Source organism: Pipistrellus hanaki, assembly GCF_964339955.1.
Source record: "Pipistrellus hanaki genome assembly, chromosome: 11".
NCBI classification, from domain to species: domain Eukaryota; kingdom Metazoa; phylum Chordata; class Mammalia; order Chiroptera; family Vespertilionidae; genus Pipistrellus; species Pipistrellus hanaki.
In genome coordinates, this window is record NC_140513.1 from 27,048,677 (window position 1) to 27,072,055 (window position 23,379).

The window sequence follows — 23,379 nt, forward strand, 5'->3', positions numbered from 1 at the left end:
AAAGTAACAAATTTCTATGTTTTTCTTGGACTTCCAATACAAATTATCTCCCAGGTACTAAAGCAACACCCAGTCTGGAGAAACACCACAAACTGGCAGAACCATGGTACACATAAATTTCAAGACAGGATGAGGCAGGGAAAAGATATAATGAAGAGTACCAAGCAATCTTAACAAAAAACAAAGAAGGCAATAGGGCCGAAACCGGTTTGGTTCAGTGGCTAGAGCGTCGGCCTGCGGACTGAAAGGACCCAGGTTCGATTCCGGTCAAGGGCATGTACCTTGGTTGCAGGCACATCTCCAGTGAGGTGTGCAAGAGGCAGCTGATTGATGATTCTCTCTCTCATCGATGTTTTTAACTCTTCTATCCCTCTCTCTTCCCCTCTGTAAAAAAATCAATAAAATATATTTTTTTAAAAATAGAAGGCAATACGAAACAGTTAAAGGATACAAAAAAAAAAGAAAGCCTTTAAAAAAATGCAAACGCAAGATATGCAGCACAGAAAAGAAATTGATTAGGCAGGAAAACACCAAAATATGCAGGCAGGAACAAGCCAACATCAACCAGGGTAGGTGGAGAGCTAATAATCCTTGTCCTCAGGAAAAACCAGAACTACATATACTTATAGTATAAGCAAGGTCCATTTGGTCAGGCCCATCTTGCCCTACACCTTGAAAAGAAGAATGTGAGGATGTCAACTGCTAAATAGAATTTAAAACTCTTTGGAGCTTTAGCTTAGGGGGATTTAAGACTTACCGTGGAACCTGTATTTGGAGGTGATGATTCTTCTGTGCACACAGACAAGACAGAGAGGGAAGGCATCTGGGATTTCATATCAGAAGGGGCCAGGGCTGGCACTTCTGTGCCACTGTCCAAGTTCAAAGTTGAAAGCCCAAGACTCTGATGCCCACTGTGCTCAATGGCACTGCTTTGGGTGGAAGGCTTTGGGGAATTCTGGAACGTGCCATTGCGGAGGCAGGATGTGCTATGGAAAGTGCTTGCCAACTTGGCTGTCTTCTGATTGCTGTCATCAGAGTCAAGTTTGGGGAAGGACAAGGATTTGATATTGCTTACTGCAGGTACGGGGGGGAGGGACACTTTGGAAGACAGCGACATCTTTTCACAGTTGCCCAACTGTGGTAAGGTTATAAAGCCATTGGGTTTATGAAGAGGCTTGAAATCTAGTGTTGCCCGCTCCAAGGATGCCAGGACTTCTTCATCCTGTAACACAGACTCAGAGCCGCCTCTAGGCAAGTTACTGTCCAGTAACTGAGCCATAATGGGTCCAGTGGTTCCTACCAGAATGTTTCTCAGTTCTTCCTTCTCATCAATAGTTTTTAACTCAAGATTATCAAATGGGTCTTCTTCACACTCAAAGTCAGCAGGATTGAAATCTGCCTTTGTGTGGGGTGGGCTGAGAACTTTCTGTTTCATGGTACTGCTGCTGACCCGAGTCGGGGTGAGGATGCTGTTGTGCTGTAAGGTGGCAAGGATGGGGTTAATAGGAGGTGGCATTGCGGTGGTACTGTGAGTCTTGGAGAAGCTCATTTGGTTATCGCCCTCTGGGCCACTCTTAGAATTCACTTTAGCTTCTGCTTCTTCAGCCTTCCGCTCTGCTTCCCGCTGGGCTTCTTGGATTTTCTTAATATCTGCAGCCCACTCAATGGTTTTCTTTTCCAAGGAGAAGTCATACTGCAAAGATATATCAGAGAAAGAAGATGTGAACCTAAGTGGCTGCCCCTCCCAATGCAGCATTTCAGGTGTACTGGATGATCTGCACTCAAGAAGACTAAGGCTTCCTAATCGTATAGGATTTAATCAAGTATGCTCCCAGATTACTTCTAGAAATTAACTAAAAAGAGCTCCCACACCTCTAGTCCTATGCACCAGGCCGAAAATTACAGTGACATGCCCTTGCTTCTCTCCCCTCAGGCAATGTCCCTTCCTAGATTTCTTCATTGGTGGCTTAAAGCTCAGCCAGCCTCCTCTATGATGCTTTGCTGATGACATATTCCTCTGAAGTTTTACAAAGATCTGTCTCTATCATTTGATGCAGAGCACATGTGACCACAATAGCTTTAATCTTTCTCTAAACCAGGGATGAGGCACCTTTTTTCTGCCCAGTGCCATTTGTATATTTGTAACATCATTCGCAGACCATACAAAATTATCAATTTAAAAATTAGCCTGCTTCCCCTGGCTGGCTTGGCTCAGTGAATAGAGTGTTGGCCTGTAGACTGAAGGATCCCAGGTTCGATTCCGGTCAAGGGCATGTACCTTAGTTGCGGGCACATCCCCAGTGAAGAGTGTGCAGGGGGCAGCTGATCAATGTTTCTCTCTCATCAATGTTTCTAGCTCTCTATCCCTCTCCCTTCCTCTCTGTAAAAAAATAAAAAAATAATATATATTTTTTAAAATCAGCCTGCTATATTTGGTCAAACATTTAATTAATGCCTTGGCAAGGCCAGACCAACCAAATGATTCCACAGGCCTGATATGGCCTGCGGGCCAGATGATTTCACCCTTGCTCTAACACTTCCCCAGCAATGTCACATGTCCCTTATGGGCAGCAAACTGGGCTTTAGGCCTTAAGGTCTCTATTATCTAGCACAAATGTCCTAATAGATCATGTGCTGGATGATGATAATCCCTAACACTTAAGAAGCACTTACAAGGTACCATGCATGATTTGAAGCAGAGTTTATGTAATGACTCTAGATTTCTCAACAACCCTTTAAAGAAGGTACCACTGCCCCAGGTAATAAAGCTGTTAAGAGGTAGAGCCTGGATTTGAACCCAGGCAATCTAACTAAATACTCTATGCTTCTTAAACCACAATCAACTTATAATGAGTAGATTGTACTCAAAGTGCAGGAAAACTGCTTATTAAATCTAGACATATTCAAATTAAGATTTTTACAAAGTAAATTGCATAAGAATTTACTTAATGGATTCTTAACAATACCTTACAGTATACAGCTCAATTTACAAAAATGTCATTTGCACACCTGAAAAAATATACTATTATATGAAACTAAATCCATATAATTTTTTTCTCCAGGAATAGGAAGAAAAAACCTCCGATGCTCACCCTAAAGCACCAAAGCTAATCAATGTCTTGTGTGCACGTTCAAGGTTGAAGACACATTAAGAGTGAAAGAAGGGGAAAGAAGAGAAAAGAGAAGAAAACTCTGGTCATTTCCAAGCCTTTCAGCTTCAAACAACACAAAAGAAGCCTGGAAATGCGCCTATCAGGTTAACTTACACCCCTGAGCCAGCTGCTGGGCATCAGGAAGGCGCCTGGGGATTACAGTGCTTCCTTTCTATCACTAACAGCATAGTAAGAAAACAGCACTTGGGCAAAGACTGCTGTTTGTAACTGTGGAGGAAATCCAATTTTGCAAGTGGTTTCCTCTAACAAAAACTGAGGCTGTAACCAACTTCCTGATGCCTGTGAACACAGGTGTCCGATGTTTTATTCCCCAAAATAACCGGAAATGTCTTTCCTTTTTAATAAAACCTTTACCAAGCTTTTGGTTTTTAATTACTAAAGTAATATAGAACATAGAAAAATACAGGGGGGGGAAATAACAGGAATATTACAGTGAAAAAAATAAGAGTGTGGTTTGAGTGTACTATAATAAGTAGTAAAAAATAAATAAATAAATAAATTATGGAATATTAGGAACCAGAATAAGCATTATAAGTGCATTATTTGGTTTAATTCTTACAATAACTTTAAAAGCTAATTATTCCCATTTTATAGATAAGGAAATGAAGGCTTGGGGAGTTTAATCAATCTGTACAGGATGACACAGCAATTCCAGCCCCTTGAGTGACACCAGAATCCACTCTAAACCTTTACACTAAGGACCACCCCCCACTGCTGTGGCTCCCACTACCACCTGGACCCTGGGGGCAAGGGTTATATATGTTTTTTCCACTTGCTCCCTTGATGAACTTTCAATTGAAAAATGGAGTTCATACTACTATATAAGAGCAAATAAGGCAAAGTTATAGGAAACTTCAAGTTAGCCGTCTATGACTCTAGGTCTGATTCTTCTCTGTATTGGGAGGGATCCAGCAACAATACCACAGCCAAATTCCCCATGGAGACCCCATGCAGTCCAAATTTAATGATAATCTGCAATTACAGAACAAAAAAATTTCAGCTGGCCCATACTGGAATAGAACTCAGAGCCTAGATTTCCCTTTTTGTTACTACTGGGTGTTATGAGTATAGTGAACACTGATCAAATAAACAGAAAATTCACAGCATTCAAAACAAGTTTTCTGAATCTGTCAACGAAGTGGTGAATAATATGAGAATAAAAGGTGGAGGTGTACAGCCAAAGTGCCCATCAGCAAGTGAGTGGATTAAAAAACTGTGGCACATCTACACAATGGAATACTACGCTGCTATAAAAAAGAAGGATCTCTTACCATTTGCAACAGCATAGATGGACCTGGAGAGCATTATGCTAAGCAAAATAAGCCAGTCAGAGAACGATAAATATCATATGATCTCACTCATTTGTGGAATATAATGAACATTATAAACTGATGGACAAAATAGATTCAGAGACATAGAAGCATCAAACAGACCGTCCAACCTCAGAGGGAAAGCAAAGGTGGGGTGGGGTAAAAGATCAACCAAAGGACTTGTATGCATGCATATAAGCATAACGCATGGACACAGACAGTAGAGGGGTGAGGGCATGTGCTGGGGGTGGGAACAGGTGGGGAGAGGTTAATAGGGGGAAAAGGAGACATATGTAATACTTTAAACAATAAAGAATTATAAAAAAAAAAAAAGGATGGAGGTGTTTTTTAATTATATTGCTAATAGTATCCTGTACACAGAGAGGTATTTACCAAATACTTGTTGTTGCAAATAAAAGTCACCAAACAAAACAAGGTAAAACATTATAAGGGAAATCTATATCTTTCTGGTCCAATAGTCTCCAAACACAAAAGGAGTATCAATCAATTCAGTATTCAAAAATATATAAATACTCAATATCATTAGTAATTAAGGAAATGTACATCAAAACCACAATAAGAGACTATTACAGAATATAATGAGAGCTGGCAAGGATATGGAGGAATTAAAACCCTCCTGCAGTGTGTGTGTGATTATAAAATAATGCAACCATTTTGGAAAACAGTCTGCCAATTCCTCAACAGGTTAGTTACCATGTGGCCCAGCAATTCCACTCCTAGGTATATACCCAAGAAAACTGAAAGCCTATGTCCACACAAAAACCTGTATACAAATGTTCAGAGCAGCATTACTCCTAATAGTCAAAAAGTAGAACCCACTAAAATATGTACCAACTGATGAATAAAATATGGTATTGATACAATGAAGTTATTCAGTTATAAAAATAAATGAAGTACTAATATTTCATTCATACAATATGGACAAACCTTGAAAACATTATGCTAGGTGAAATAAGCGAGTTATAAAAGGCTATATGTTGTATTATTCCATTTATATGATATGTCCAGAACAGGCAAATTTATAGAGACAGAAAGTAAACAGTGTTTGCGAGGGGCTGGGGGGGTAAGGGAAAACAGGGAGTAACTACTGTTCGTGGGCACGGGGGGTTTGTTGGGGGAGATGAAAATGCTCTGAAATTAGATCATAATAATGGTCACACAACTCTGAATATACAAAAACCACTTATGTGCACACTTTAAAAGGGTGATTTTTATGGTTTGTGAATTATATCTTAGTAAAGCTGTTATTTTTAAAAATATAACTGATATATTCCCACTATGCTTACTCACTGCATATAGACTAAAAGATACAACAAAGAATCCTTTTTAGAATGACATACTAATGCCTTATTAAATTCCCCATAAACAGAACAACTTTGAAAAAAAAAAAAAGTATACCTATTTTAAAAAATCTTAAGTTACAGGAAGAAGTGTTTGAATGAGCAGTGGACTGTTTTTCCACTTGACTCCTCTAAACTGTAGCTCCTTGAGGACAGTAATTAAGGCATTTCTCTCTATCCTCAGCCTTGTAGACACCACTCAAAGGCAAGCATTCAATAAATGTGTACCGAAGGAAGAAAGGAAGTCGTATAACATCGGTCTCTTTGCTGTTTTCAAGAATTCTATATATACATTTATATATAACTGAGCTTTAAAGATGAGAGGGTTGAGAAAGGTTTTGAGAAGATGGCATTTCAGCACAATTCTAGAAGAGCAACAGCTTTTAGTACGGTGAGAAAGAGAAAAATACCCCAAGTGGAAGTAACAGCTCATGAAAAAAAGCATATTATATACACAGTATATTCAACAAATTGCTAGTAACCTAGTTTGGAGGGAACATGAATAGACTAGACAGTAATGGGGAGATACAACAGAGAGAGAAATGTTATCTAACTCTAGTGACAGAGATAATGAGGATATTAATAAAGAAAAGGAAAAGAAGTAAATAAATAAAATAGGCAATGGGAATTCATTTTAGACAAGGCACAGAATTCCAGGAATATACAATCTAACAGATTACACAAGATCTGTAATAGATATATAGACACATGTGTGTGTGTGTGTGTGTGTGTGTGTGTGTGTATGTGTGTGTGACACACAATGTAAGCCAAGCAATAACAAGCTATAAAAAATACAGATATGAGAATGGGTTTTTTTCCATTTCACTGCACATCAAATTCTTACTCATTAAATTTTTAAATGCACTAAACTTTAACTAAATATCACCACTTACCTGTACTTCTCTGACAACCTGCAAACAATCAGGCAGGGAGAAGCCAATAGGTAGACCAACTTTAGCTGGTGTTTTGAATTTGTCTCCTATCTTAAATGGGACATCATCAAGGTAACTGAAAGTCCCTACAATCAAAAATAAAGTAGAAAATATCAGCAAAAATCTTATTTGTTTTGCTATAAACTTATGGCTAGGATACAACATTAATATATGCTATCCTAAGACTACAAGTTCCTTCTCTGACTGCTTACCTTCTCTCCTGACCCCAGATCTCTAAAGAAAAATCCTATTTGATCTTAATAGGGTTTATTTTCAAATATACATAGTGTAAAAGCCAAAGTACTAGAGGACTAAAAGGTCTCCTCAATGCTCACAACCTCTCTTCCTTCAATCTCTAATAGTCGCCTCCTAGCTCACACTCACTAAGTCACAGTCACAACTCGCTCAAATGCAAGTCACAAATTCTGCACTGGCTGCTCTATCTGGGATGTTCTTCTCAGATATTCATGTGACTTATTCCGTTATCCCTTTAAAGTATTTGCTCAAATATTACTCTCTCAGTGAGGTTTACCCTGACCACCCTATTTAAAATTACTACCACACCCTTACCACAATACTCCCATGTTACCATCTATCTTTTCCCCATAGCATTCACTCCCTTCTAACATATTATATAACTCACTTTATAATTATACTTATTGTCTATTTTGCCCAATGAAATGTAAGTTCCTTGTAGGCAAGTACTTAAGATGATTTTACTCACTAGTCTCAAAACCTACAACACTGCCTGGCACATATTGGGCATTTAGTAAATACTGTTGAATTGATGATAGAATCTCCACAAAAGAACCTCCATCCTAAGAACCTTTTTAATTACTATAAAGAATTACTCTAGGTTTTTGTTTTCAAGGCTACATTCTGGATAGATGTGTAAATATTTTAAGCACAGCACTTATGAAAAAAGGAAAGCCCTGAGCAATGTTGCTCAGTAGTTGACTGACCACATACCTATGGGTCACTGGTTAAGGGCACATACCTGGATTGTAGGTTAGATCCCCAACCTCAGTTGGGACACAGGGACAAGGCAACCAATCAATGTATCCCTCTCACTGAGATGTTTTTCCCCTTCTCTCTCTCCCCCTCCCCATTCCACTCTCTAAAAATCAATGGAAAAAATAACCTCAGGTGAGGATTAACAAAAAAAAAAAGAAAAACCACAGGAACCAGATTAGGATTATCTTTAACTCCCTAGAGCACGTGTGTCAAACACAAGGCCCGCGGGCCAAATCCAGCCCGCCAGGCCTTGCAATGTGGCCCGCACTTCGCTGTCATCACTGCACTCTGCTGTCAGTTTATGACATTGTCAGTTTATGACTGTTCAGTAAACCATTCGGCCCGCGATTTAGGCTGGATTTTAGATTTTGGCCCCTTCTCTGATTGAGTTCGACACCCCTACCCTAGAGGTTGTCTGCCAACCTGGCCAGTGTGGTTCAAAGGTTGAACATCAACCTATGAACCAGGTAACAGGATAATCCCCAGGTTGGTGGTTCAGAGCATGGGTTTGATCCCCAATAAGGGGGCTTGGAGGAGGCAGGCAGTCAATTATTATTTCTCATTATTGATGTTTCTATCTCTTCCTCTCCCTTCCTCTCTGAAATAAGTTTTAAAAAATATCCTATAGCTCTGGCCAGTTTGGCTCAGTAGATAGAGCGTCAGCCTGCAAACTGAAGGGTCCCAGGTTCAATTGTTGTCAAGGGCATGTACCTTGGTTGTGGGCACAACCCCATTAGGGGGTGTGCAAGAGGTAGCTGATTGATGTTTATCATCAATGTTTCTAACTCTATATCCCTCTCCCTTCCTCTCTGTAAAAAATCAATATATATATTTTTAAATATCCTATAATATAAAAGGATAATATGCAAATTGACTGAACAGCAGAATGAATGGTCGCTATGACATGCACTGACCATCAGGGGGTGGGCACTTAACTCAGGAGCTTCCCCCTGGTGGTCAGTGCACTCCCACGGCTGGTGAGCCTCTCCCACCTCTGTGGCAGCGCTAAGGATGTCAGTCAGACATCCCCCAAAGGCTCCCAGACTCCAAGAGGGCACAGGCCAAGCTGAGGGATTCCACCCTAACCCCAGTGCACAAAATTCGTGCACTGGGTCTCTAGTATTTAAATAAATAAAGGTTGTTTGTCTATCACAGCTGAATAATACAGAAAGACCAGGATACCATCACAGATTTATATAGTCAGACAAAATGAGAGTGCCTCTTATATGATTCTCATTACCTATACCAGGGGTGTGGAATGTCTGACCCAGGCCGTACAAGGCCCACGAAATCATTTGGTCTAGCCCACCAAGGCATTAGGGGTTGGTTAATGAAATGTTCGATCACATATAGCAGGCTAATATTTAAGTTTATAATCTTGTATGACCCATGAATGATGTTATAAATATACAAATGGCCCTTGGCAGAAAAAAGGTTCCCCACCCCTGATCTATACACTCTAAACTGGACAGTGGGCTCTTTCCTGGACCAGATTTGTGGCTAAGTTACTGGTAGACCATCACAGACAATGAAACATACTTGATAAAATGAATTTTGGCTGTAGCCAGTTTGGCTCAGTGGGTAGAGCATTGGCCTGTAGACTGAAGGGTCCTGGATTCGATTCCGGTCAAGGGCATAGGCCCAGGTTGTGGCCTCAATCGCCAGTTGGGGGCCATACGACAGCGGGCATGCAGGAGGCAGCCAATCAATGATTAGATATTAGCAACTACTAAAATAAGGTTTAATTCTATGCCTCACACTAGTGTATTTTCTTGAGTCCTAACAGACAGAATAAAAGACCTCTGCCATGAGGATGACTTCTTTCCCTTTTAAGAACCCTATAGATTAAAAGACCTAGCAAGGACAAGATATATTTGTAATCTTGTCATCATATCCAATCTTGTGTAGGTATTGGTCTGATACACCTGCAACCTCCATCAGGAAGAAGACCCCTGCTCCCTGCCCCTGCCCACAGCTGGAATCAAAACATTCTCATTCAGCTTGCAAATTAAATCCATAAGTATTCAATTTAATAATTTTTCTGGGGCATAAGCATAATTATTAACACTAGGGAAATTTCCAAGTTGGTCATACCCTTATAAGTACTGTTTTCTCAGCTGGCAATAGCTATCACATTCCCACCCTTATTTACTTGATTGAAAAATTTTAGTCCTTTAAGAATGAGCACCTCCCTTCTCAATCTCAGAATACCTAATTCATGCCACCTCATATCTTACCTGTGTTATTAATATTTTGTTTCCATTGACAATATTTATCAAATGATGAGAATGAATCATTGATCAGCTGTCTTCTCCATGCCCCCTAGGGGAGGATCGTACTTCCCCCAGAGACTATAAGTGATCATTTGAATGTTCCTTAGTAAGAGATAAATGTCTCATCTCTACATCCCCCAAGTTCAGTATAATGTCTGGCAGATGAAATTTGCTCAATAAGTGAAGAACAAATAAAGAAGATATGGTCTTCTACTTCTTTCATATTTAACTCTCAGCCCCACACTAACTCACATTCAATTAATATTAAAATTCAAAATTATTTACCTAAAATGACAAAGCTAGTCATGAAAATGTTTTAATAGAGTACTCATATAAGACACAGCACATTTATAAAATTCTGGACAAAGTCACAAAAATGTAACAGGTGAAAAAAAAAAAAAAATCACCTAGCATCACCTAGCTTGCCAACAAAACCAAGTGCTGGTTACAACACTAAAATCTTCTGCAACTAATAAAATCTTTATGTTATGGAGTTTAAAAACAAAGCTCTTTTTAATTTTAAACAATTTTTATCTGTCTTCCATGAAAATGAGTGCTCAAATGTTCCTGAAAATAATAGTCTATTTTTGGCTAGTATCCTGATTAATTGGAAACAAAGTTGAAATTAGCATTTTCTAAGCAGTACTAGAAAAAATAAAATCAAGTTAACAATAAAAAAATTAAGTATTTTGTTTAAGGTACGACACATATTACAAAAAAACCCTACCCATAGTAACACAGGCCTATACAATATACAAGTATAAGAAAATCTATCCACATTAATCCTAACAAAATTTTCTTAAACAGTTCTATTATATAGTAATGAAAAATTTGGGGGAGACTATAAAAATTACTAAAGATATCTGAGACTGAGACTATCTCTCAAGAAAGTTGTTCAGTTTCCTTGTCTACCTTTCAATTAGGAAACTCTAACAGTGTTGCATACATCAATGACTTAACCCTTTGCACTCCGAACCATTCTGGACATTGGCTACCAGCTACTCGGAACCATTCTGGACATTGGCTACCAGCTACTCGACGCTACTTTGCGAAACGTGCGTTGAATTAACTCAATTCCCCGTAATCACTAATAAACTGCAATGTCCCCTGAGAGGGGACATCCGAGTGATATGCTAGAATTCTGATGTCCCCTGAGAGGGGACAGCGGAGTGCAAAGGGTTAATATTCTATAGATGGAACTAGGCCCTGGTTTAGGGACAGACAAAATCAACTAGAACACCTTTAACATCTAACTAAGCACCAGTTACAGGTATCTGCTTTAAAAAGTAGTTTTAGACTGGCCAGCATGGCTCTGCATTTGAGCATCTACTTATGCATCAGAAGGCTCAAGGCGCATGGCCAGGTTGCAGGCTTGATACCCAGTGAGGGGATACCCAGTGTGAGGCATAGAGGAGGCAGGCAATCAATGATTATCTCCCCCTCTCTAAAATCAATAAAAATGTTTTTTAAACGTAAATAAAATAAAAATCAGCTTCATTTCACTAACAAAGTCAATGCCATGGTGATTTAGCACATTCCCTAACCTTCCCTTAGTCCTTTAAACTTTGTTAACTGGGATTGAAAGTTGTGTAATTATTGGGAGGAGGAGATAGAAATAAAGAACAAAAAGGCATTTAAAGAGATGGCAACAAAAAAAAGCAACATTTTGAATAATTACAAAGAATATATTTTGCAAATATAACCATGCCTTAGGAACTATTCATTTTTTTCCAACATATCAGAATATATATTTAAACACATCAATTTCTCTTTTTTTCTCAATACATTTTCATTTTTAAATAGATTCAATAAAAACTCAACCTATATGGACCAGAGAACTAAGCATTGTGGCTAACAATTTCCTGGCTCACCCCAAACACCTTTAGTTTCAGTCTTTGTTACCGAAAATCTTTCTAAAACGTCTGAGCCCATTTTTCTATGTTCAATTTAGAAAAAGAAAGTGTATCTCTGATAACTGGGGCTATGGCAGTCCTTGAAGTCAGGTTCTGCACATCACTTTGCATTATATCATGGTGGAAAAGACTGGGCTGCATGTGTAATGACTCATTATAAATTCCGGGAAGACTTCATTCTGTTCTCTTTCTTTCTAAATTGCTAATATGCTTATGATCTTGTGACCTATTTGTTTTTCTGGGGGGGGAAAGCTACAATTCCATGTGGAAGAGAAATTCCTAATAGAAGGAAGCAAATGGATTATGCTCAATTCTGGTTTTACTGTTAATTCAAATTTATCCAAATAGGTTTTGAAAAAGAACAGATCAAACAAAATTAGCCCTAACCAGTTTGGCTCAGTGGATAGAACGTCAGCCTGCAGACTCAAGGGTCCCAGGTTCAATTCTGGTCAAGGGCATGTACCTTGTTTGCAGGCACATCCCCAGTAGAGGGAGTGCAGGAGGCAGCTGATCGATGTTTCTAACTTCTCTATCCCTCTCCCTTCCTCTCTGTAAAAATCAATAAAATATATATTTTTTAAAATTATGTGGAAAATTGCAATTTCATGATTGGGTAATCACTACCTTAAAGGCTAAATCAGGTAACACTTGCAAAATCAGATAGATAGGTATATAGATTGTGTGTGATTGTGTGTGTGTGTCTCTCTTTCTTTCACACACACAACACACACACACACACACACACACTTACATAGAGATCTGCTAGAAAAAGTAGGAAGGAAATGTTACTCATACCCTAACAACAGAAACAAGCCAGATAACCTGCAAAATGAACTTTTTAATATACACTATTAGGTAAAAAAAATAAGACACACAAGCAAGAAAACATGATCCATCAAGAAAGGAACCAATCATCAGACTCAAATCCAGAGATGGCTAAGAAATTGGAATTATTAGTTTTAAAAATAACTCTAATAAACATGTTAAAGGATCTAATAGAAAAGATAAACATGTGTGAGCAGAAGGGGAATTTCAACAGAGATGGAAATATAAAGAGACAACTGGAGATGCTAGAAATAAAAAAATGCAGTATCAGAGAAGAAAATTTTAATAGTTCATAAGCCAGGCTATTCACTAATTAGATGATAATACTCAGCAGAGGAAAGAAGCAGAGAACTTAGGTTAAAAAAACTTTTTTGTTTTTGCCGAAACCGATTTGGCTCAGTGGATAGAGAGCATCGGTCTGCGGACTGAAAGATCCCGGGTTCGATTACGGTCAAGAGCATGTACATTGGTTGCAGGCACATCCCCGGTCGGGGGGTGTGCAGGAGGCAGCAGGCCAATGTTTCTCTCTCATCGATGTTTCTAGCTCTCTATCCCTCTCTCTTCCTCTCTATAAAAAAATCAATAAAAAAAATATATATTTTTTTTAAATTGTTTTTTTACCTGAATGGTGCCTGGCCAGGTGGTTCAGCTGATTGGAGTGCTGTCCCATACACCAAATGGTTGTGGGTTCTACTGTCTAGTAGGGGCATGTTCCCTAGTCAGGACACATACCTAGGTTGCAGGTTAGATCCCTAGTAGGGGTATATTCAGGAGGCAAACAATCAGTGTTTTTCTCTTTCTCTCCTTCTCCCTTCCTCTCTCTCTAAAAAAGCAATAAAAACATATCACCAAGTGAGGATTAAAAAAAAAAAAAGAGAGAGAGAGAGAATAGAAATACAAAGAGAAAACAAAAATGAAACAAAACCTTAAGAGATCTCTGGAACATTATCAAACAATCTAATGCATATGTAATTAGAGTTTCAAAAGGTTAAGAAAAAGATAATGGGGCAGAAGAAATGTGATAAGAGATAATGGCTGCAAATTTTCTAAAAGTGATTAAAAAAGAAAAATCAACCCGCAGACCCCAGAAGTTTAGCTAACGCTAAGCAAAATAAATACATAGAAATCACACCAAGGTACATAATAGTCAAAATATTGAAAACAAAAAAGAAAATCTTGAAAAAAGGGTGGCAGCATATGACATACAGGAGAACAATTAAATGATGGTCAACTTCTCTAACACTATAAAGCATTAACAGGTGAACATTTAAAACCTTTTTCTAAAATATAAAATACCTTTTTTATTACTAATCAGAAAAAGTATTTCAATATCTTAGCAGAAGTTAAATCAAGAGCAAAGTGCACCTCCTTAGAGGTTAGCTAAATGGTCATAAATTGGACAGTTAGGCCTTTCAAAGGAGGAAGTTTACTTTTACTAAGTCTAATTAATTATAGAGACATGTTTTCCTAAATTAGAATCTCAAGGTATTTTTTTCAGATATTGAAAAAATAATTTGTTGAAATATTTTTTAGATTCTCTTAAGTAACTTCTGGAAAATAACTTTTCTTTTCAGGTGAGACAAGTAGTTAATGAGCTAAAAATGAGGATTGCCATAGCTGGTTTGGCTCAGTGGGTAGAGTGTCTGCCCTCAGACTGAAGGGTGGGAGTTGACTCTCATCAACAGGGAGACCCGAATCAACCCTGGATCCCAGCCCCCATTGGGGCACGTGCAGGAGGCAATCAATCAATGTGTCTCTCTCACATTGATGCTTCTCTCTATCTCTCCCCCTCCCTTCCACTCTCTCTAAAAATCAATAGAAAAACATCCTCAGATGAGGAATAGCAAAATAAAAAATTGAACAGGACTGACATTTTAAAGCACTAGAATCCAAGAAAGGCCTGATTTAAACTAAGCCAAGGGTTTGTAATGTACATAAGGACAATATTTTTAAAGGTCTTCGAAAAGTAACTGTTTATATCTCTCATTGTGCTATTTAAGAACACTGTATATGGTTATTAATGACAGTGGAAGAAGTTCGACCTTGATTTGAAAGATGGTAAATCAAATATGAGTCATAAGACAGCACAGCACAAGAGCTGATCAGCCCAAATATGTAAATAGAAAAAAAAGCATTTATGTGAGAGCAGTTATCTCCTTGTCCACACCCCAAATGTGATAGAAGACTTACACACACTACACACACACACACACACACACACACACACACACACACACTGACACCCCCCCCCCAATGGATTACTTAGGGGAATACTCTAAATTTCTATCAGACACTCTCTTGACCAAAAGATACAAATCGAGCTATATGATGCTAGCCACTAAAGCTGAAAAGATCAAGTAGCAAGACACAACATAACTGGGGTGCCCATTTTTGACCTGGTGCATTCTACACAAGGAAGCCAAGAAAGCAAGACTATGTATGTAACAGAAGAATTAAAATGGATCATATTCACAAAGAAAACAGTGAGGAAAATCTATTTAGCTTTCTGAGGGACAAAGAAAATAGTTTTCTGGTTTTCTAAGTTCAGCCTTATATGACCAGGCTGAACTTGATTTCCTTCACTCAGATATCTGCAAGATTGCCAATTATTCTCCAACTATTACCTTTAATTTTTATTTCTTAAACTACATAATACTTAAAAATAAGATTCTTAATCTAAAAACCCAACCAAAGTCACTGAAACTCAAATGAGAGCTCAGCATATAAAAGCAGAAGAAGCCAAAGAGAGAAAGAGAAAATCTTTTCTCAAGTTTTACTCAGGTAGAATGTTTCATTCAACAATAAAACTCTGGTTAGGAATATAAGAGATAGAGGAAGTTCTAGAAAAGCCTTTATTGATTAGACAACCTCAGTTTATAGTCTCTCTAAATGGTTTAACAGAAACACATAACTTGGGGTCCAACTTATTTTCACTCCAACCAAAAAAAGAGTTCCCGCCGAAACCGGTTTGGCTCAGTGGATAGAGCTTCAGCCTGCGGACTGAAAGGTCCTGGGTTCGATTCCGGTCAAGGGCATGTACCTGGGTTGCGGGCACATCCCCAGTAGGAGGTGTGCAAGAGGCAGCTGATTGGTAATTCTATCTCATCGATTTTTCTAACTCTCTATCCCTCGCCTTTCCTCTCTGTAAAAAAATCAATAAAATATATATATATATATATTTTTTTTAAAAAAGAGTTCCCTAAAGTTAAAGATAGAAAGCTTTCTTTTTAAAATAAAACTCTAAATTTAAATTTTTAATTTTTGCTATTTCCTATCACATGGCATTTGCTCTCTGTCCTTGGTTCTGTCCTCTCTTTTCTCCTAAAAAAGGAGTGCAGAGGCAACTTCAGATCTGCCTCTCTTATCATTTAAATACAATCATGGGTCACTTAACAACAGAGACACATTCTGATACCTTGGAGGGTGGTTTCATCACTGTACAAACTAATCAGAAAGTACACTCACACAAACCTAGACACTACAGCCCACTACACATATAGACTTTACTAGTGGCCCAGTGCATAAAATTCATGCATGGAGGGGGGTTCCCTCAGCCCACCCTGTAAACTCTCCAATCGGGAACCCCTTGGGGGATGTCCAACTGCTGGTTTAAGCCCGATCCCACAACGGGCCTAAGCCAGCATTTGGACATCCCTCTCACAATCTGGGACCGCTGGCTCCTACCACTCACCTACCTGCCTGCCTGATTGCCCCTAAGCTCTCTGCCTGCCTGCCTCTAACTGCTCTTCCCTGCCGGCCTGATCTCACCCCCAACTGCTCTTCCCTGCCAACTTGATCGCCCCTAAATGCCTCTGCCTGCCTGACCACCCCTAACTGCTCTCCCCTGCCAGCCAATTTAGTTTTGATTGGTCCGTTTCTATGCCAGTCAGTGTCTCTGGGCTTATCTCTGGGCCTGATCAGAGCTGATCAGCAGCCCCCAAGGAGGCCCAGGGAGAAACAGAGTCATGGCTGCTGGCAAAACCTGGAGAGAAAGAGAGAGGCAAAGCTGATCAACAGCTGCCACAGAGGCTGCAGATCAGACCCTGCCTCTCTCTTCGAGCCTGATCTGCAAGCCCCCTCAGCAGTCAGTGCTGGGTCACCACAGCAGTTGAGCCTTTGGTTGGTCGTATGGATCTTGGATTTTTATATATTAGGATGGTTTAGCTTATGGCTCCTAGACTACAAACCTATATGTATAGCATGTTAATGCACTGAATACTGATGCAACTATAGCACAATGGTAAGTATTTGTTTATCTAAATGTAACAAGAGTACAATAAAAGTATGGTATAAAAGATAGAAAACGATACACCTGTGTAGGGCACTAACCATGAACAAAGCTCGCAGGACTGAAAATTGTTCTAAGTCAGTGAGTGAGTGGTTCATAGGGTTGACATTTAACCACTGAACCATGCTGACCAGGCTGATCATACAATCTTGAAGAACAAGAACAAAGTGATGGAAGGATTTGTATCGGGCTCATCCTGAGATGTCAATCTTCAGAAAACATGTCCACAAGGTTTGCTTGGTTTCTTTTTTCCATCAGATTTGCTTCTAAGCAGATACTGTACCATAAACATTTCTGTTAATGAAAGTGCTGAAGGTCCCTATTTTGAACTTTTTAAGGAGCTTGTTATAAGGTCTACAAAAGCTTTTGCTAAACCCTCCATTGTAAATTTTATTGGGGGGATGGGGGTCTTCTTTTTCCTTTCCTGCAATTTTGCTTTCTCTTGCCTCGTTTTCAGGTATGTGTTCCTGTTCCAATTACAATAACTCCCCATTAGTCAACTATTCAGGAACCACCTTTAAAAGCTGATTAATGTCATCCTTATCCAGATAGGTTAAAGTTGTTTGCCTCTTAACCACATCTTGTTGATTTTTGCAACCTCCTCATGCTTGGCAAATCCTCTGAAGTCACACAAGAACCTCTTGAATGTCTGCTTCCAGATGCCATTCATACACTCTTTGGTGACACCATCCCAAGCTTGAGTAAGGTTCTTGTTGCAGTCATAGATGTTATAATCCTTCCAGGAATGCATCAGTGTCTTCCTCAGCTATAGAAAAGCCTGGGAAAGGTCCTCCACCAGGTGGTAGGCCTTAAAAGCTGCTATAACTCCTTGACTGCATCAAAGAGTTGTTTCTGGAGGGAGATTTATATACCCTTAATTCTATAAGCTTTTCCCTATTTAAATTTTTTTTAATTTAATTTTTTTATTTTGTGTGCAAGAGGCAGCAGATTAATAATTCTCTCTCATCACTCCCTTTCTCTCTGAAATCAATCAAAATATATATGTATATATAAAAGATTATATGATCACTCACTCAATTTCATTTCTAGAGCAACCACTCAATGTGGCTGCTTAGTGACAACATTAGCAGTGGATATTTGTACACTAGAGGCCAAGATGAGCAAAACACAAGATTAAATCAAGCACTAAAGAAAATGACACAATCAAGAGATGCAGCCCTAGCCGGTTTGGCTCAGTGGATAGAGCATCAGCCTGCAGACTGAAGGGTCCCAGGTTCAATTCCGGTCAAAGGTACATGCCCAGGTTGGAGGCTTAATCCCCAGTAGAGGGCATGCAGGAGGGAGCCAATCAATGATTCTCTCTCATCATTGATGTTTCTTCCTCTCTGAAATCAATAAAAATGTATTAAAAAGCAAAGAAGTGCAGTAAACATGAGATATATAATCTGTTCCCAGCATAAAAAGGCATACTGTGCTATGGCAAACTTTTTTTATGTAAATACAGTAGTCTCTAAAATAATAAAGTGTCCTGGCCAGTATGGCTCAGCGGATATAGCATCAGCCTGCAGACTGAAGGGTCCAGGGTTTGATTCTGGTCAATGGCACATGCCTGGGTTGCAGGCTTGATCCCCAGTGGGGATGGGGGGTGGGAGAGGTGTGCAGAAGGCAACCGATCAATGATTCTTTATCATCAATTATGTTTCTATCTCTTTCTCCCTCTCCCTTCCTTTATGAAATAAAAATGCTTTTTAAAAAATAATAAAAAGCATAATACAGTAAATTCATAAACCAATAGCACAGTTGTGTACTATTATCAAGCATTATGTACTGTGTACTAGTATTATTGTGTGCTATCCTACCTTATAAAAGAGTAGCATGCAAATTAACAATCACTCTGCTCAAGCCACGCCCACCAGCCGATCAGAGCGAGTATGTAAATTAACCCCAGCCAACATGGCTGTAGCCACAGAGAGCAATTGAGAGAGGCTGGGGTTTCCCCGGCAAGGGAAGCCAAGCTTTCCATACTCCCTGGCCAGCCTAGGCCTCCACTCAAAGCTACAAAGTTTCAATTATAGAAGATACATGAATCCCAACAGAAGGCTCCGCTCCAGGCTACAAAGTTTCAATTGTAGAAGGTAAATAAATTCCAGGTACCAGGAACTCTGCTTGGGTCACCATGGGGCGTGGCCAGCCTGCAAACTACCACAGGCCCCTCGCCCAGGCCACCCCACATCCCAATGGAACCCCCACCCTGATCCAGGACACCCTTCAGGGCAAACCAGCTGGCCCTCACCCATGCACCAGGCCTCTATACTATCTAATAAAAGAGTAATATGCAGATTGACCATCACTCCAACACACAAGCTGGCTACTACCTGGTCAAAGATCCTGCCCCCATGTGGACACAAGATGGCCAGCAGGGGAGGGCAGTTGGGAGGCACCAGGCCTGCAATGGAGGGCAGTTGAGAGGGACCAGGTCTGCAAGGAGAGCAGTTGGAGGCGATCAATCCTGCAGGGGAGGGCAGTTAGGGGTGGCCAGGCAAGCAGGGGGAAGTTGGGCACAAACAGGCTGGCAGGAGAGCAGTTAGACATCAATTAGGCTGGCATGGGAGTGGTTAGGGGTGATCAGGCTGGCAGGCAGAAGTGGTTAGGGACAATCAGGAAGGCAGACAGGCGAGAAGTTGGGGGCCAGCAGTCCTGGATTGTGAGAGGGATGTCCGACTGCCCGTTTACACCCGATCCTGGTAGTGTCCCAGATTGGAGAGGGTGAAGGCTGGGCTGAGGGACACCTCCCTATCCCGTGCATGAATTTCATGCCCTGGGCCTCTAGTATTATTATAGTGTCTTCCTCATACTAGCATCACCACAAACACAAGTAATGCATTTTTATCCTACATGATGACACAGCTATCACATCACTAGGTGACAAGAATATTTTAGCTCCATTGTAATTTATGGGACTTCCATCCTATATTAAATTTATTAACTAAAACATCATTATTTACTGTGCTTTGAAGGAGTCCTATAATAATCCTTACATAGGATAACTTATACAGGAGATCTGATGGCTGACCTGTATGTTAAATGCAAATTCCAGAATTTGAATTACTTAACCCCAAAGGGATTTAACAAAATATATGCAAGTAATGAGTGTATGTATATGTACAATGGCGATCTGAAATATTAAAGCTGTTGTATAGTGTATATAAGCAAGTTGACAGCACAGTACCTGCTGTACCACCCTAAGGTCAATCATACAATCAAACAACTTCATAATCAGAAGAGCAGACAAACACATGTTGCAAAGTTGTCTAGCAAATCATTCTTACAATGACATGATTTATAAAATGGAAGACCAGTTTTAAAACCCTTTTAAAGCTAGGCCAGCGTGACTCAGCGGTTGATCATGGACCTAAGAAACAGGAGGTCACAGGCAGCCAATCCATGATTCTCTCTCATCATGGATGTCTATCTCTCCCTTCCTCTCCGAAATAAAAACATTAAAAAAAAAAAAAAAAAAAAACTTTCAAAAATAATTGTGTTGTTTGGATATTTCTGTTCTTTCATTCTTATCTTTGACTATATGAAAAGAGTTCTTTAATTATGACTTCTTAGGCACCTCCATTCCTCCCAAGTGCAGATAATGAAGTTTATAAATGCCATATCTTAGAAAAAGATAGTAAACTATTAGTATTAGTGCAAAATTGTAATTACTACTATTGATACTTCTATAATACATTGATCTACTGATCATGGTTTATTTGTAGTATATTACTGCCTTTTGGGGAGGGGCAACTAAATCAAAATATTAGCTAAAGGTTTAGAATTTCTCATACCTGAAATGGAGAAGAGCTATGACCAGGGAATGGTAAGTATTTCAAAATACTGCCAAAGAACAATGAAGCCCTTGCCAATGTGGTTCAGTGATTAGAGCCCTGGCCCATGCACCAAAGGGTCTCAGGTTTGGTTCGATCAGAGCACATATATCCATGTTGTGAGTTCAATCCCCAGTTGCGGCATGTGCAATGAGGCAATCAATCACATCAATGTTTCTCCCTCCCTCCCTCCTCCTCTTGAATCAACAACAAAAAATTCCAACAGTGAGGATTTAAGAAAAAGAACAACAAAAAGAGGCAGCTTCCCTAACCAACTCTAGGAATTTCAAGTACAATAACCACAGAGAAACAAACTCCATTTGATGAACTACTTCAATATTAAAGCAACCTATAGAAACAGACTCATAGAGAACATACTGACAATTGCCAAAGGAAAGGGAGATTGGGGGAGGGCGCACTGGATAAAAAAAGGTGAAGGGATTAAGAAGTAAAAATTGACAGTTACAGGATAGTCCTGGGGATGTAAATTAAAGCATCAGGCATACAGTCAATAATATTGTAATAACAATGTATGGTATACTTGAAATATTTGGGGACCACCTTGTAAAGTTTATGATTATCTAACCACTATGCTGTACACCTTAAACTAATACAGAATACTGAATGTAAATAGTAATGGGAATAAAAATCCAAAGTAAAAAATATATATATTAAAGTTATCTGAAGTCCTAGGGAATGTATATGCTACCTTATACACTTTTATTTTTCTCAAGCTGTTCATTTAAATAAAAAGGAGCACTTAAGTGATTTCAAATTTCTGATCAAATCAAAACTTAAAGCATAATATCTAATAGTCTACTTACCATGAAAATCTGCACCCAACTTCTTAGAAGCCATTTAGAACCTGAAAAACAAAGAAATATTTCTTAGACTTATGATGTCTTGAGAAAATATAAACAAATAGTTACAAGAAAATTGGCTGGGTGGCTTAGTTGGTTAGACCAACAGAACAGAGTCCAGAAATAGACTCATTCATATATAGCCAAATGATTTGTTTGTTAATCCTTACCAAAGGATATTTTTTCCACTGAGTTTGAGAGAGAGTGGAAGGAGGGAAGTAGGAGTGGTGGGGAAGAGAGACTCACACGGATTAGTAACCTCCCACAGGTGCCCCAACTGGGGCTGGGGATCAAACCTGAAACCCAGGTACATGCCCTTGACAGGAAATCAAATCTGCAGGCTGAGACACTGCAGCGCTCAGGCTGACAGGGCCAGCCAAATGACTTTAAACAAAGGTACAAAGGAATTTCAAAGGGGAAAGGTCGGTCTTCTCAAAAAATGGTGCCAAACATTCATATGCAAAAACAAAAACGAAAAAAACACCTGCCCTTAATCCATACCTTGCACTATATATAAAAATTGACTGAGAAGGATGGAAAAATCATAGCTAAGGGCTACAAGGGTTCTTTCTGGGGTGATGAAAATGTTCTAAAAATGATTGTGGTGAGCCAGGCTGGGGTAGCTCTATGGACTAAGCATCATCCTATGGACCAAGAGGTTCTGGGTTCAATACCAGGCTGCGGACTCAATCCCCAGTAGGGGGCATGCAGGAAGCACCCAATCAATCGATGTGTCTCTCTCAACATTGATGTTTCCATCTCTCCCTCTCCCTTCCGCTCTGAAATCAAAATATATTTTTTAAAAATAAAAGTGATTGTGGTGATGACTGCACAACTTAATATTCTAAAAGCCACTAAACTATACATTTTAAATGGGTAAACTAAATGTGGTATACTGAAGCACCACAACCCCATGGATGAATCTCAAATGTATCATGGTAAGTCAAAGAAGCCAGACTCAAAAGGTTACGTACGGTACTATGTCATTCCATTTATGATATTCTGGAATGGGGGACAGAAAAGGAATCTAGCTACCAGGGACTGATAACGGATGGAACTGACTATAAAAAAGAACACAATAATTTTTTTAGGTTGACAGAACTGTTCTATATTTTATTGTATACTGTTTACATGACTATACGCATCTATCACAATTCACAGAAAACAGGATAAAATTTACTACATGTAAACTGAATGTACTCCAACGTTTAAAATACATATATGTCCATCACACTGAAATTAGATAAAATAGAATCACTGAGTAAATACTAGTAATATTTTTAACCCATCCTAGTGGAAGAAAATTTTATTTTTTAAAATGCCAGAATTCAAAATAACAAGTTATACAGCTGTATCAAATTCTATTAGTATGCTTTCTCACTGATGGATAAGGGTTTTCTACAATGATATATATGGTTTCTAACAATGGATTTCTTCCCTATTTAAAAGCAAAACAAAAATGTAAGTCGAAAAAAAAATTGATTTTAGAGAGAGGGAGGGAGGGAAAAAGAAACATTGGTCAGTTGCCTCCCACCCACGCCCCGACCAAGGTTTTGAACCTGCAAACTGGATATGTGCCCTCACCAGGAATCAA

General features: G+C 39.2%; 2 protein-coding genes across 5 annotated transcripts in view; one reads left to right on the forward strand and one right to left on the reverse strand.

The window, feature by feature from the left end:
* Positions 1 to 5,364, forward strand: part of KIF24 (kinesin family member 24) — a 62,327-nt gene extending 56,963 nt beyond the window's left edge. The window contains exon 14 of the transcript XR_014796231.1: positions 3,063 to 5,364. The gene's annotated coding sequence lies outside the window, so the exon portion shown is untranslated. The remainder of the gene's footprint in view (positions 1 to 3,062) is intronic.
* Positions 1 to 23,379, reverse strand: part of UBAP1 (ubiquitin associated protein 1) — a gene marked incomplete at its 5' end in the record, with an annotated part of 36,192 nt that overhangs the window by 6,875 nt on the left and 5,938 nt on the right. For 2 of the 4 annotated variants that reach the window (XM_084897990.1, XM_084897991.1), the window contains 3 exons: positions 758 to 1,693; positions 6,738 to 6,862; positions 21,750 to 21,790. In XM_084897990.1, the coding sequence (XP_084754116.1) occupies positions 758 to 1,693; positions 6,738 to 6,862; positions 21,750 to 21,783 (1,095 nt within the window). Of the gene's footprint in view, positions 1 to 757; positions 1,694 to 6,737; positions 6,942 to 21,749; positions 21,791 to 23,379 lie in introns of those variants that run through there. The other 2 variants (XM_084897992.1, XM_084897989.1) reach the window with 2 other exon arrangements.